Source organism: Poromitra crassiceps (assembly GCF_964638095.1).
Source record: "Poromitra crassiceps genome assembly, chromosome: 8".
Classification (NCBI taxonomy): domain Eukaryota; kingdom Metazoa; phylum Chordata; class Actinopteri; order Beryciformes; family Melamphaidae; genus Poromitra; species Poromitra crassiceps.
Window position 1 is genome coordinate 23,493,749 of NC_139629.1, and position 16,174 is coordinate 23,509,922.

General features: G+C 43.1%; 1 protein-coding gene across 1 annotated transcript in view; it reads left to right on the forward strand.

Moving 5' to 3' along the window:
• Positions 1-16,174, forward strand: part of pde8b (phosphodiesterase 8B) — a gene marked incomplete at both ends in the record, with an annotated part of 65,295 nt that overhangs the window by 11,044 nt on the left and 38,077 nt on the right. Inside the window, 2 exons of the mRNA XM_083641115.1 lie at positions 5,107-5,163; positions 15,157-15,347. Of these exons, the coding sequence (XP_083497241.1) occupies positions 5,107-5,163; positions 15,157-15,347 (248 nt within the window). The remainder of the gene's footprint in view (positions 1-5,106; positions 5,164-15,156; positions 15,348-16,174) is intronic.

Consider the following 16,174-nt stretch of genomic DNA (forward strand, 5'->3'; position numbering starts at 1 on the left):
TGAGGAGCTAATGCATGGAAGCGAAGGCCAAGAGAGCAATGGCATTATCTCTTTTGATCTTGTCCAAATTCCTTCTTAATTCCTTGAATTTAATATTCAAGGAATATATATAGTATTATGCAAAATATATACAGTTATATATTATATACTGTATATATTTTGCATTCCACTGCATGCTGAAATTCTCAGTAATGATTTCTTCATTGATGGTCTATCGTTCATTGCCATGACTAAATTAATTGCCATTATATTCGCAATTATATGTTTCTATTAAATTGTGTTGCTCACAGGCATATCAATCAGCATCCGTCGTCACAGACATTCAGTGTAATTTATTCAGCATTGGAGAATATATCCTCTCATATTTAGGCCAGTACATAAGGTTAAATTAGCACTAAGAATTAGGAAAACAAAACAGTAATTAAAAACATAACATACATAGCACAAATAAATAAAAATACCAGAATACTTTCTCAATTAAAAAAACCCCAAAGTAATTGAGAATGCTTGAGGTTTGAGATGTGGACACATTCAGTGTAATGTGAGGCATACTTTGTGTTATAAAGGAAGCAGTATATTTCATATATAGTATATATAATATATATACTTATATATTGTTGTTATATATCATATATCATAGATATATTTCATATAGACCATTTCAACTTGAAAACATAAACATTCTAAATTGGCACTAAGCATACTTCCTGTTGCAGTGTTTGCTAATACAAGCTTGAGAGGAAGTCAAAACTCAAAACAAGTCCAAACGGTTCCTTCTGGTGAAACGGTCTATATGTCACTCTCAGAATAAATCACTTTATTAGTTGTGTCTCTTGTGCATGTGATCAGTTGTTTTCCATCATCAGACTGAATGTATGAAAACACACCCACTCATTAATAAGTACATATTAGCAGGTCTAAATACTTAGAAGACACACATTATGCTTAGTGTAACAATGTGCTATGCCTGCATGTACAGTACAATGCGTACACGCAGGTTTAAGTTACAGTACGTCCACCTCTAAGCCGAATTACCTATGACACATAATGATGATGGGTGCTTGAGTCACCTGTCCTGTCCACTTTATTGCTCACTCATACATGTTCTCAACTTTGCTAAGCCAGGAGTTTGGAGTGGATTATGAAGATCATCACACCTCTAGATACATATTATCTCTCTCCCTCCCTCTCTCCCCCCCCCCCCCCCCCTCTCTCTCTCTCTCTCTATGGGTGTACATAGTTAGTTCTCTTCAAACTATACAGTAGGGATGCACCCATATGAACATTTTGGCCAATACCGTCGATAACCGATATTAACATTGCTGTTATCGCGATAACCGATATTTACCGATGTCGATATGATCTGTATAAAAACTCGTTTCTATGATAATCACATTTTGTACATACTGAAAAACACGTATAAACACTGTGAATTTGAAAAAGTCATAATGTCTTTACTTATTTCCAAGACATTTGGAAAAGCCCATAAATCAAAGATTCACCGCATTGTTCCCTCTCAATGTGAAAATCTTGCCTGATACCGATATTAACATTGCAACATCGGACCATCGGAAAAATAACTCACCTACGCAAAATCTGCTCAAAAATAGCCTCGACACATGATGGTCAAAAATAACCTCGACACCTGATGCTCAAATATAACCTCAACACCTGATGGTCAAATATAACCTCAACACCTGATGGTCAAATATAACCTCAACACCTGATGGTCAAATATAACCTCAACACCTGATGGTCAAATATAACCTCAACACCTGATGGTCAAATATAACCTCAACACCTGATAGTCAAAAATAGCCTCAACACCTGATGGTCAAAAATAGCCTCGACACCTGATGGTCAAATATAACCTCAACACCTGATGGTCAAATATAACCTCAACACCTGATGGTCAAATATAACCTCAACACCTGATGGTCAAATATAACCTCAACACCTGATGGTCAAATATAACCTCAACACCTGATGGTCAAATATAACCTCAACACCTCATGGTCAAATATAACCTCAACACCTGATGGTCAAATATAACCTCAACACCTGATGGTCAAATATAACCTCAACACCTCATGGTCAAATATAACCTCAACACCTGATGGTCAAATATAACCTCAACACCTGATGGTCAAATATAACCTCAACACCTGATAGTCAAAAATAGCCTCAACACCTGATGGTCAAAAATAGCCTCGACACCTGATGGTCAAATATAACCTCAACACCTGATGGTCAAATATAACCTCAACACCTGATGGTCAAATATAACCTCAACACCTGATGGTCAAATATAACCTCAACACCTGATGGTCAAATATAACCTCAACACCTGATGGTCAAATATAACCTCAGCACCTGATGGTCAAAAATAGCCTCAACACCTGATGGTCAAAAATAGCCTCGACACCTGATGGTCAAAAATAGCCTCGACACCTGATGGTCAAATATAACCTCAACACCTGATGGTCAAAAATAGCCTCGACACCTGATGGTCAAATATAACCTCAACACCTGATGGTCAAATATAACCTCAACACCTGATGGTCAAATATAACCTCAACACCTGATGGTCAAATATAACCTCAACACCTGATGGTCAAATATAACCTCAACACCTGATGGTCAAATATAACCTCAACACCTCATGGTCAAATATAACCTCAACACCTGATGGTCAAATATAACCTCAGCACCTGATGGTCAAATATAACCTCAACACCTGATGGTCAAAAATAGCCTCGACACCTGATGGTCAAAAATAGCCTCGACACCTGATGGTCAAAAATAGCCTCAACACCTGATGGTCAAAAATAGCCTCAACACCTGATGGTCAAAAATAGCCTCAACACCTGATGGTCAAAAATAGCCTCAACACCTGATGGTCAAAACTAGCCTCAACACCTGATGGTCAAATATAACCTCAACACCTGATGGTCAAATATAACCTCAACACCTGATGGTCAAATATAACCTCAACACCTGATGGTCAAATATAACCTCAACACCTGATGGTCAAATATAACCTCAACACCTGATGGTCAAATATAACCTCAACACCTGATGGTCAAATATAACCTCAACACCTCATGGTCAAATATAACCTCAACACCTGATGGTCAAATATAACCTCAACACCTGATGGTCAAATATAACCTCAACACCTGATAGTCAAAAATAGCCTCAACACCTGATGGTCAAAAATAGCCTCGACACCTGATGGTCAAATATAACCTCAACACCTGATGGTCAAATATAACCTCAACACCTGATGGTCAAATATAACCTCAACACCTGATGGTCAAATATAACCTCAACACCTGATGGTCAAATATAACCTCAACACCTGATGGTCAAATATAACCTCAGCACCTGATGGTCAAAAATAGCCTCAACACCTGATGGTCAAAAATAGCCTCGACACCTGATGGTCAAAAATAGCCTCGACACCTGATGGTCAAATATAACCTCAACACCTGATGGTCAAAAATAGCCTCGACACCTGATGGTCAAATATAACCTCAACACCTGATGGTCAAATATAACCTCAACACCTGATGGTCAAATATAACCTCAACACCTGATGGTCAAATATAACCTCAACACCTGATGGTCAAATATAACCTCAACACCTGATGGTCAAATATAACCTCAACACCTCATGGTCAAATATAACCTCAACACCTGATGGTCAAATATAACCTCAGCACCTGATGGTCAAATATAACCTCAACACCTGATGGTCAAAAATAGCCTCGACACCTGATGGTCAAAAATAGCCTCGACACCTGATGGTCAAAAATAGCCTCAACACCTGATGGTCAAAAATAGCCTCAACACCTGATGGTCAAAAATAGCCTCAACACCTGATGGTCAAAACTAGCCTCAACACCTGATGGTCAAATATAACCTCAACACCTGATGGTCAAATATAACCTCAACACCTGATGGTCAAATATAACCTCGACACCTGATGGTCAAATATAACCTCAACACCTGATGGTCAAAAATAGCCTCGACACCTGATGGTCAAATATAACCTCGACACCTGATGGTCAAATATAACCTCAACACCTGATGGTCAAATATAACCTCAACACCTGATGGTCAAAAATAGCCTCAACACCTGATGGTCAAAAATAGCCTCAACACCTGATGGTCAAAAATAGCCTCAACACCTGATGGTCAAAAATAGCCTCAACACCTGATGGTCAAAAATAGCCTCAACACCTGATGGTCAAAAATAGCCTCAACACCTGATGGTCAAAAATAGCCTCAACACCTGATGGTCAAATATAACCTCAACACCTGATGGTCAAAAATAGCCTCAACACCTGATGGTCAAAAATAGCCTCAACACCTGATGGTCAAAAATAGCCTCAACACCTGATGGTTCATAACACACAGAGCTCAATGTGCCGTCCACTATGAATGATATTGCATACCGCTGGGTGAGTGTGTGTGTGTGTGTGTGTGTGTGTGTGTGTGTGTGTGTGTGTGTGTGTGCGCGCATGTGCGCATGTGTATGTTTATGTGACTGTATAGCTGGCTTATTCACAACAGAATGACGCAGGTAGTTAAGAGGCCTGTAGAAACTGCCCAGACAGGCTGCACAGAGCTCATGCTCCTGCACTGGGATTATGTAGGCAAACACTCTGTGGCTGAATCCTTCTAAAGAGGTTTGCAGTGGACGTCTGTAGGGTCACTAATGCTGACGGAGTGTGTGTGTACATACGTGTGAAGGACATTCGATTGCAATGCTTTTACTGTAGAAAAGAATCCAGATACTGCTATCGGCTGCATAGCTGCTATTGTATTCTATTGTACTCTGAAAGGAAATCTGACCTTACTGCTGTGTGGAAATAGAGAGTGGGTAAGAAAGGAATGAAAAGGTGGTAAGAAGAAGTGATACAGAGAGAGTCAAATAGAAAGATAGGTGATGCAAGGAAAGAGCGTTGTGCCAATATGCTTCTGGAAGACAATGGCAAAATGGTAAGCAGTGCTCACAACTCTTTGTTTGTTGCTATGTGTTCGCTCTTGTGATATGTGACACACTCATCTTGTGCCACATTGTATCTTTGTTTTTTGCAGGTTTCAGCTACAGAAGAATGTATAGGACCTATGCGACTGACGCAAGAACCCATTCAGGTAAGATACACGTTGAAACGTTTCATCTCATCGTCTAATGTTTGAGTGTGATGGATGGGCACTGATGTCGTTTGGACTGATGGCAGCGGGTTGAGCTCGTTGAGGTCGCCTACGACCAGGGAAGGAAATGGTCTGCAATGAACCAGAACAGCAAAACCAGCAGCAAAACAGTGCCAGTGAAAATAAACTAGTGCAAGGCTTACAACCTTTTATTCAAAATAGGAATGTGTGTGTCTTTTTCCCCTGACAACTGTACAATGGCTGAATAATCATATTTGTAGTAGCTTATTTCATTATGCATTATGCATTTTACACCACATGCCACAGTATTGATAATCTTGATAATCTTACCTTAATTACCTTTACTGTTGTGTATATATCTTGATTTAAAAATATATACATGTTAAGAATCTATGTTTAGAGTTTGTACTACGGGAGCGAATAGAGAGTAAGTATTGCATTGTACTTGTTACATATGGCGATAAAGAAACTTGAACTTGATCTGCAAATAACCTGCAAAAGTATTTCACATTTCTTATCTATTCATTCTTAGAAGGTAAAGAAGGACAGGGAAAGACAAAGAAAGAATCAAAAGAAAGAATAGAGCAGAGAAATAAGAATGACCAAGGGGAACTATGGAGGATGTTTATAAGCTAGTGGAAATTTTGGATAAGGAACAGTATTGATATTGCAGCTATTCTGACCCCGAAAATATTTCCACGTCGAATAGATTTTGATAAGAAGGTCTGCACCAATGCTGACATCCCGTGTCAATAAAACGTTAAAAATGAAAGTTGAGATGACGTCGGTAGACGTCCATAGTTGCTATCTACATTGATTTGTGAAATCAGGATCTAAAGATCTTTATGATATCGGTGTCCAAAGCTGTATAAATATGCTTCTTCCACCGTGTCGCAATATGATAGTGTGAAAAAGTTGTACTCCTGTCCTGTGGCGACACCATCCGTCTGGGAATTTAACAATATTGCATTTACCATACCTTTAGTTTTTCATAAGAAGTCTAATGACCAGTGACATCTGAACAAATGTATCTCCCAATTACCCCCCCCCCCCCCCCACTATCTACTATAAATAACTTCTTCAAGGCTGCTCTCAGAAAACAAGAGATGATACAACTTGAGCAGATTAAACGGAGCTGCAGCAGTTAAGGAGGAACCCGTTCTGATATAAATCAATGAAGGTGCCTAATATTTGCAGATGATCTGATGGGTGGGTTTATTGCAGGGCAGGAATGTGCCATTGCCTCCACTGCAGCCACATCTGCCTGAGCCATCCTATCTCAGTGATGCTTTTTCATATCCTATCTATCATTTCACTATCGCTGCCATTTGAATGGTGCCGGTGAAACTTGTGTGTATCTGTAGAAATGTTCGCCTTTGACTATATTCCCACAGACATTTGTTGTCTCTTCCTCTGTGGTGTTTTGTCTGCCCATGCTGGGATCTCTTCCTCTGTGGTGTTTTGTCTGCCCATGCTGCTGCTGGGATCTCGCCTTGTCCGTCAGGAACGTGGGATTGACGCAGGGATTGGGACAGGGATTGCCTGAGTTCATCCTCCGGGCGGGCAGGGATTAGGTCAGGGTTAGCCACATTGCCTCTTGTGCAACAAAGCAAAAGCGAGTAAGTGGAGGTTTAGCGGCTGGGATGCAGGTACCCACAAACGCATTCCTCCCTTTTGGCAGTCCCCACCATGAGAATTGAGTTTATTAGGTGCTTGCTTTTAGCTTTGATTTAATTTGATTTTCTGTTTCTTTTTCTTCTTCTTCTTCTTTTTTTTTCTGGCCGTGTCGGTCTCTCCGGGGGTTTCTGGGTTCGGCTCACCTCCTGCTCTGGTGCGCTGATGTGATGTGAGCGGCCTGGCATGCCACTCGTGCTCACGTAGTGCGGCGCTATAGTATCTGCTCTATAGTATCTGCTCTATAGTATCTGCTCTATAGTATCTGCTCTATAGTATCTGCTCTATAGTATCTGCTCTATAGTATCTGCTCTATAGTATCTGCGCTATAGTATCTGCTCTATAGTATCTGCTCTATAGTATCTGCTCTATAGTATCTGCTCTATAGTATCTGCTCTATAGTATCTGCGCTATAGTATCTGCTCTATAGTATCTGCTCTATAGTATCTGCTCTATAGTATCTGCTCTATAGTATCTGCTCTATAGTATCTGCGCTATAGTATCTGCTCTATAGTATCTGCTCTATAGTATCTGCTCTATAGTATCTGCTCTATAGTATCTGCGCTATAGTATCTGCTCTATAGTATCTGCTCTATACTATCTGCTCTATAGTATCTGCGCTATAGTATCTGCTCTATAGTATCTGCTCTATAGTATCTGCTCTATAGTATCTGCGCTATAGTATCTGCTCTATAGTATCTGCTCTATAGTATCTGCTCTATAGTATCTGCTCTATAGTATCTGCGCTATAGTATCTGCTCTATAGTATCTGCTCTATAGTATCTGCTCTATAGTATCTGCGCTATAGTATCTGCTCTATAGTATCTGCTCTATAGTATCTGCTCTATAGTATCTGCGCTATAGTATCTGCTCTATAGTATCTGCTCTATAGTATCTGCTCTATAGTATCTGCTCTATAGTATCTGCTCTATAGTATCTGCAGCATGCAGGTGGGTGGAGGGACCCGGGGGGGGCTTGATAAAAAAAAAAAAAAAAAAAGCCCATAAAGGCCCATAAAAGCCTCAAACTGCAGCACTCGTGCTGCACGCGTACCCATGACCTAATTCCCCCCCTCTCTCCTCTCTCTCTCTCCCCTCTCTCTCTTCTCTCTCTCTCCCCTCTCTCTCCCCTCTCTCTCTCTCTCTCCCCTCTCTCTCCTCTCTCTCTCTCTCTCTCCCCTCTCTCTCCCCTCTCTCTCCTCTCTCTCTCTCTCCTCTCTCTCTCCTCTCTCTCTCTCTCCTCTCTCTCTCTCTCTCTCCCCTCTCTCTCCCCCCCCCACCCCCCCACAGGAATGGAGAGATGAAACGAGAGAGATAAAATGCTCCGCAGGAGAGAGTTATATGTTGCAACTTTCCCTTGACGTTTACTATTCCCTCACAACAGCCCTGGACAGTTTCACCGTTAGATAAGCTTCCAGATTCATGAGCTTCACCCACTATTGATAATATTGATGAAGCAGGGCAACCGCTCGATGTAAATGAATCTTTGCAAAATGCACTATTTGTAAAAAAAGAAAAAAAAAATCTACAGTTTGTATCTCTTATACTGGTAATTCTATTACCTTAATTCAGCAGTTACTACTTAAGGGCCATGGGTTGAAACTCCCAAGGGAGCTCCAGGCAGTGAGGGGCCCGGCCTGGGTCTTGCAGCCTGCCAGGGGTGCACCAAAGTCGGGTAGAATCCCATAAAACGAAAGCAAATGAGAAATGTGGAAATTGCACAAATTCATGTCTTAAGACCAGAGAGGCTAATTTAAACAGTAAATACGATTAAGAATTAAGATCAGAATTTTACTCCTGGGAGCAATACAGTGGCTTCTATTACATGCAATATCAAACACAGTGATGAGAGCTCGATTAGTATAGCCCTTTAAGACTTAAGTCAGCATGATATGTGCTTTGCAACTCAATTAACTCAATGAACTGCAGTGTACTCGTTAATTTTTGAGGCTTAGAAACATAACGGTCCATTTTTTCACACTGTAGCAAAAACAAAAAAAGTTGTGGCAAATTCAATTATTACAGTACATTAGTACAATAAACAATAAAATATCAATTATCAATCATAATCAGTGAAATGTGTGTACATTGTCAATCAACAAGTATGATTGTATACAAATTCGCTAGCACTTCTGGGCTCTGGCATTGTAGCACAATGCAAAAATCATGGCAACTAATAAAATAATAACTGAGGCACTCGGTAGAGTGCATACCTCCGCTGCCAACCTTTCTACAAAGTTGTGTGGTGTTACGTGAATCCGTTTGGAACTTAGCCGCTTTTCTGTGATTGGCCATACCCATTACCACGCCCCCTTTTGGCCCGTGGGCGTCTTACGTCAGCACACTTCCCGCGACGGAGGGTCTGAATCACAAGTCAGCATTTCCGGGTTTTGCCAGAGGAAATCCCCCGGCTCCAATAGTATCATGGCGGACGTCCGGCTCTCTGCGTGCGTTGGTGCATCGTCCAAAATGTACCGCCCGCAAGTTGCGTCACGCAAATAAGGTGGTCCGTGGTTGATCAATTCATGCCTGTCACACATTTTGCTTTGGTCTTTATAGGGGGCGCTCTTTAACCACTTTTCAAGAGTTGTGCACCGGACGTAGATATCTATCTATTAGGGATGTCACAATATATCGTCCCACAATATATCGCGATATCAAAACGTGACAATATGTATCGTTGAGATTAAATCTCATATCGCAAGAAAAATAAGCTGAACATGGTGGCACTGATCTGCATCTGATTGCATGCTCGCTCTCCTTTTCATTGCTTTGTTTGAACAGACGAGGGACGTTACAGACACGGAGGATGAAAATGGTGAAATTACTCACATTAGCGTGGAGGATGCCCCCTCAACTTACAAATCGATCGCAAAAAAATATTAAATGTTAAAATATCGTATCGTATCGTTATCGTGAACCCAATATCGTGTATCGTATCATATCGTGAACTGAGTGTATCGTGACACCCCTACTATCTATGGCTGGCTACTGCGAGACTAGCCCATGACCGCTTTTCGACCAAGTTTTGTGCAATTCCGTTCATAGCTTTTTGAGATATCCTGCCGACAAACAAACAAACAAACAAGCAAACAAACAAACGGAGAGACAAACGGGGGAGAAAACATACAGTAACCTCCCAGCCATTGACGGAGGTAACAACGAATCTCAATGGACCGTTATTATTGTCCTTCAAACAAAAGTCGGTAACTAACTCCCACACAGCAGACAGGCAGCGCTCAAAGCCAGTTAGTCCAGTGACGTGTCTCTGTGTTTTGGAATCTCCCGACTTAACATGGCGTCTGGCCTGGGTGTGCAAACATGGCAGATTAACCTCTGAACTGTGACTATGCGAGTCAGCCTGCGTGCCAGCTGAACACGAGCGGCGGGGGCCTCTTCGTACAGCACATGGCTCTCTCCCTTAAGTGATTGTGTGGAAACACTTGGTGAGTGTAGGTAACTGTATAAACATGCTTTTTCATAAAGGACACTACAATCAGGTAGTTGTGTAAACATACATCCACTTACAAGACATTATTGTAATTCACCTTCAAGTACTGTATGTGAGAGAGAGAGAGAGAGAGAGAGGGGGGGTACAATATGAGGTTGTTCTCTGCGTGCATGTTAAAGAAACAGTTCACTCAAAAATTTAAATTCTGCCATTATCTATTCTCGTGCCAGTAGAAACACCGGTGAGGTTTATGCCTCAGTCGAACCCCAAACCTAACCAATTGACTTCAGTACAATAGCCTACAGCTGAAGTCAATGGTGACTGGTTTTCTCTCCTGTGTGTTATATAGACAAACTTTCACCTGTGTTTCAACTGGCACGAGGGTGAGTAGATGATGACAGAGTTTTCATTTTTGGCTGAACTGTTCCTTTAAAAGTGCGTAATCAGACCGATGGCGCCCCCCACCAGGCTTGTGGTGGGTGCCGGCCTTGGGCTTTGTGGGGACGGCCTGCGGCTGCGTGGTCCTGTTTGACTGCGTGGTCCTGTTTGTGTGGAATTTCACACGCTAGCACCATGGTTACACAAGCCAGAACTGGATCAAAGGCTGTGGACCTTTCACAGGCACTCACCAAGACCACCTCATGTTCTCCCTCCCTCCTTCACTCTCTTCTTCTTCTGCTTCTGCTTCTTCTTCTGCTTCTTCTTCTTCTTCTGCTTCTTCTTCTTCTTCTTCTTCTTCTCCTTCCATTTTTAGGGATGCGCGATGATATTGGCACATCATCGGTACCGGACGATGAAGACTTTAAAACGAAATGTAGGCATCGTCCCGAAACGAACATTTCTGCCGATATGACAGGCAGATAAAATCATGCTTTAATTATGCCCAATTTAATGCTAAGCTTCGCACTTAGCGAAATAGATCAAATTTGCCCTGGTTGTGGTGGCTATTGTCAAGATCATCATCATCATCATCATCCAAACCTGTTTAAATAATCTTACAGTTTTGTTTGAGAGAAAATGTTCCATAAATAACAAGACTAGGCAAGTCTAGTTAAGCCGGACTCGGAGCGCTTCCGCTGCAGCACCTGGAACGGGCCGGCCAACAAAACGTTGTGGGTCTGGAAAAAATATGGCGTGTTTTACAGAACCTATAGGTAGTAACCTATAGTAGTTTTGTTATTTTGCCCAGTGAATGTGTACATTTTGAAAAGCATTGTATTTATGTCTACATCTGCCAGTGGGCCATCATCATAAGAGTAGCCATAATAATTTCAGGGAACTTCCAGTTCCCTGAAATTAGGTGGAGAAGTATTGGTAATCTGCGAAAAGTGTCGGAAAATATCGGCATATCGGATATTGGCCCAAAAAAAAAATCTGATTATTGTGCATCCCTACTCTGAGCTACTCTCCTTCTCTACTCCTGATTGAAGAGCCTGTAGGAAGTGTGGAAAGTGATGCACTCAGATGATTTTAGCAGCTTCCTTTTTTCAGCCACTCACCCATTCTCTCTCTCTCTCTGTCTCTCTCTCTCTCTCTCTCTCTCTCCCTCTCTCTCTCTCTCTCTCTCTCTCGCTCTCTCTCTCTCTCTGTTGCACCTCCATGCGCTCCCTCTGTCACTCTATCCTTTGTTGTCCTTAGAGGGAGTCAGGAGGTGATGATGCTGTGAGGCAGAGCTGAGTACTATTGCTTCTGGCCACAGCCCAGCTGCCCGTGTGTGTGTGTGTGTGTGTGTGTGTGTGTGTGTGTGTGTGTGTGTGTGTGTGTGTGTGTGTGTGTGTGTGTGTGTGTGTGTGTGTGTGTGTGTGTGTGTGTGTGTGTGTGTGTGTGTGTGTGTGTGTGTGTGTGTGTGTGTGCGTGCGTGCGCGTGTCTGTGTGTGCGTGTGCGTGTGCGTGCGTGTGTGTGTGTGTGTCTTTGCGTGCGCGTGTGCGTACACGGATGCATGCATGGGAGCACGTGTGTCTATGCGTGTCTCTTATTTCCTCACCTCTGTACCAAAGGGGGCTGGTGTGTTCCTGGTCAAACCACAGTGTGGGATCAAAAACATGCGTCCGCACTCTGCAGGCTTCACATCTGTCGGTGTGAAATACAGCTTTCAGTTGTGATTATCTGCTGCTCCGTGGACTCTCTGATAAAGGTGATGCAGTCAGGTTTACACTGGCTGTACGTGAGCAACACTTTTTTCACTCTCGGTTTTTAAAGGACAAGTTCACCCAAAAATGAAAATTCAGTCATTATCTACTCACCCCCATGTAAAAAAAAACAACAACAACAGGAAGAACGGAAAAAAAACATAAAATGTCTCTGTACTGCTCACCTGGCGTAATCCAAGTCTCCAGGTCTTGTTCGAAAAAGAGATCCTTGATCTCCAAAGTGACTACCTGATAAAATAAAGGATATATACGAAGCCCGAAGATGCCAAATTGACTGGAAAAGATGTAATTTACTTCAATTGTTTATTCAATTGTTAATTGCTGGCTGCAACAGCGTTTTGCTGTGAAACTCCACACATGTTTGGTGGACTAAAAAATGTCCCCCGTCCTTCCACCGGCATGGGGGTTTGTAGATATAATGACTGAATTATTTTTGTGTGAACTGTTCCTTTAATGTCCTCAACCTGCGCGTTTCCTCACTGCTACTTTATGACTGAAGCTCACAAGAGAAAATATTGTGTTTGGTGTTAACATGAAGGACATTTAAGAGTGACTTAACAACAACCTGATACTCCTCGTGACATTTTTCATCCACACATCCAAATGGAGGAACATCATGAAAAGTAAACATGCAAAAGGCTCTCCAGAGCTGATGAAGAAGTGAAGATATTTGATGACCTCTAGAGAAACTATTCAGACTTATATATTTTTTCTTTTCTCTATTTATTTTACCTATATTAGTGTATATTTTCATTATTTCCTATCATTTATGTTAGTATAATTTAATTATTTTCTCTAATTCTGTTAAGATTAATTTAATGTCATTTTATTGCCTTGATGTTTGTAAATTAATCGACCTAAAAGAAATCTATGTGACTGAAGTGAGTCTGTTACATGACATCCAGATCACCATCAGAGTTTTGCTTTAATCTTTAAAAGTGTTGCATATCTCTTTAATCTAAATGGAGTCAAGAAGCTGTTAATTCAATATGATCCCAACATAAAGCTACTTCATTCCCCCTTGTTTCATTTGAAATGTTCTCCTCACCAAAGACTGGGTGACTTCCTTGATTTAACTCCTTTGGCTCTTATACACAAGCAATTTACAAATACGTTTCCTGTGAATGTTTTTGTCATCTAAAACTGGTTCTCAACGTGGGATCTGGGGGCCACCAGGGGTCCTTGAGGGGCTCCCCACCAAATTGATGAACTTTTTTGAAGAAGACCCTCATGATGGGACCGGCCCTTCTCAAACCTCTCCAGCAAAAATGGCACCCGGCATTTCTCAAACCTAACTGTAGAGGAGAAGGCAAGCTCTTCTCCTTTGAGATTGTGGGTGAGAGTGGGGAGATCAGGATCACAGTCTTCAACAAGCAGGTGGACAAGTTGTATCCCTTTAGTGGAGTAAAGCAAGGTGTACTACATCAGTATGGCCATGCTGAAGCTGCCCAACAAGCAGTACACGATGCTGAAGAACCATTACGAGATGACGCTCTATGATAATAGCTCCATTGAGCCCTGCGGTGACAGCCAGGGCATTCGCATTCCCACCATGCGGTGCAACTTCGTGCTCATCGCCGGGCTGGAGAACAGAGACAAGGATGCAATCATTGATGTGATTGGAGTGTGTAAGAGTGCAGAGGAGGTTTCCCGTATCAGCGCTAAGACCAGCAGAAACGTCTCCAGAGTCCTCCACTTAATGGACACCACTGGCAAAGTGGTGACAGCTACACTGTGAGAAGAGAAGGTGGAGACGTTTGATGGCTCTAATCTGCCTGTGGTCACCATCAAAGGAGCTCGCCTGTCTGATTTTGGGAGCAGATCTCTGCTTTGTTCAGCTCAACCGTCATGGTCAACCCAGACATACCAGAGGCCTTTCGACTGAGGGCCTGGTATGACCCGGAGGGCTACACTCTAAACAGCCAATCCCTGACAGAGAGACGAGGTCAGCGGGCAGCGGGGCAAGGGTCCACAGGAAAACACTGAGCGACGTTAAGGATGATGTCATAACCACTGATGATATCATGTTATGCCCCTTCGTCAAGTGATGTCATACCCACTGATGATGTGGGTGACGTGGCATGTTTTTTTTATTTTAGATTATTTTTTGGGACATTTTGCCTTTATCTGATAGGACAGTAGGCAGACAGGAAAGGTAGGGAGAGAGAGGGGATGACATGTGGCAAAGGACCACAGGTCGGATTCCGGGTCGGCCATGCGAAGGACTAAGCCTTTGTGGTACGTGCTCTACCAGGTGAGCCACTGGGAACCCCCGGTGTCGGGGGAGTCTCTACCCTAGTCTACACTATTTCTATTGTAACAATAAAAAGATATATTCTCAGAAATATTCTCAGATTGGGGTCCGAGACTCAAATGGGAGTCCATGGCCCTAATGTTAACTCATTTAGGGGTCCTTGATATGAAAAAGGTTGAGAATCACCGATCTAAAATGTTCAATCAAATCCATCCATCCATCCATTCATTCATCCATCCATCTTTTTCATCTCTCTCTCTGTCTCTTTCTCTCTCTCTCTCTCTCTCTCTCCCTCTCTCTCTCTCTCTCTCTCTCTCTCTCTCTCTCTCTCTCTCTCTCTCTCTCTCTCTCTCTCTCTCTCTCTCTCTGTCTTTCTCTCTTTCTCTCTGTCACAGTAACAGCACTGTCTCACCCCAGCGTCCGACCCTCCCTCTCCCCCTCAGGTCCTGCTGGTATTCGCTAAGGAGGACAGTCAGAGTGATGCCTTCTGGTGGGCCTGCGACCGCGCCGGCTTCCGCTGCAACATCGCCCGGACGCCCGAGTCCGCCGCCGAGTGTTTCCTCGACAAGCATCATGAGATTGTCGTCATAGATGGACGCCACTCGCGCTACTTTGAGCCTGAGGCCGTCTGCCGGTGAGCCTTACTGGTGTTTCTGTTTGTTTGCCTGAATCTTGTCTCCATCAAGTAGTTGAACCTTTACACTTAGCCGGGCGTCCGGGTAGTGCGGTGGTAGATTACCATGCCTACCAACACGAGGGTCGCAGGTTCGAGCCCCCGGGTTGCCTCCGGCTTGGTTGGGCGTCCATGCAGGCACAATTGGCCGTGTCTTCGGGTGGGAAGCCGGATTAAGGTTATGTGTTCTGGGCGCTGCACTACTGCCTCCTCTGGTCGGCCAGGGCACCTGTTTGGTGTGAGGGGAACTGGGGGTGGATGGCGCGATCACCCCACGCGCCATCCACCACCGGCCGATGGCGCGGGGTGGATGTCCGGCCGGCCGGTGAAACACCTCGCTGTCAGGTGAAAAGAAGCGGCTGGCAACTGCACATGTATTGGAGGAGGCATGTGCTCGTCTCGGGGTGGAGCAACGACCCGGACACCCTAGCAGGGAATTGGCGAAGTAAAATTGTGGAGAAAACAGGGGGAAATCAGGGGGGGGGGGGGTTAATAAACTTAACCGGCTTCTTCCTCCTGTTACATATCATCACTACCTTGAATCTTCAAAATGTCCGCTTTTCAGGGACAAAGAAAAACAGCCTTGCGGTCAGCCGTGACCAACGTACAGTTTTTGACATAAATCCAACGGGGTTTGAAACGGTTTGAGTTCAGAGACTCTTCTCAATTCAAGGTAAAACCATCATAGAACACTGGAGTTAACAGGTTTTCACCAAACAGCATGGAAAGCAAAGTGCATGATGTCTAAAAGCAGCTGTCCAGTAAGTTGCTAATGCTAAGGGGCATTG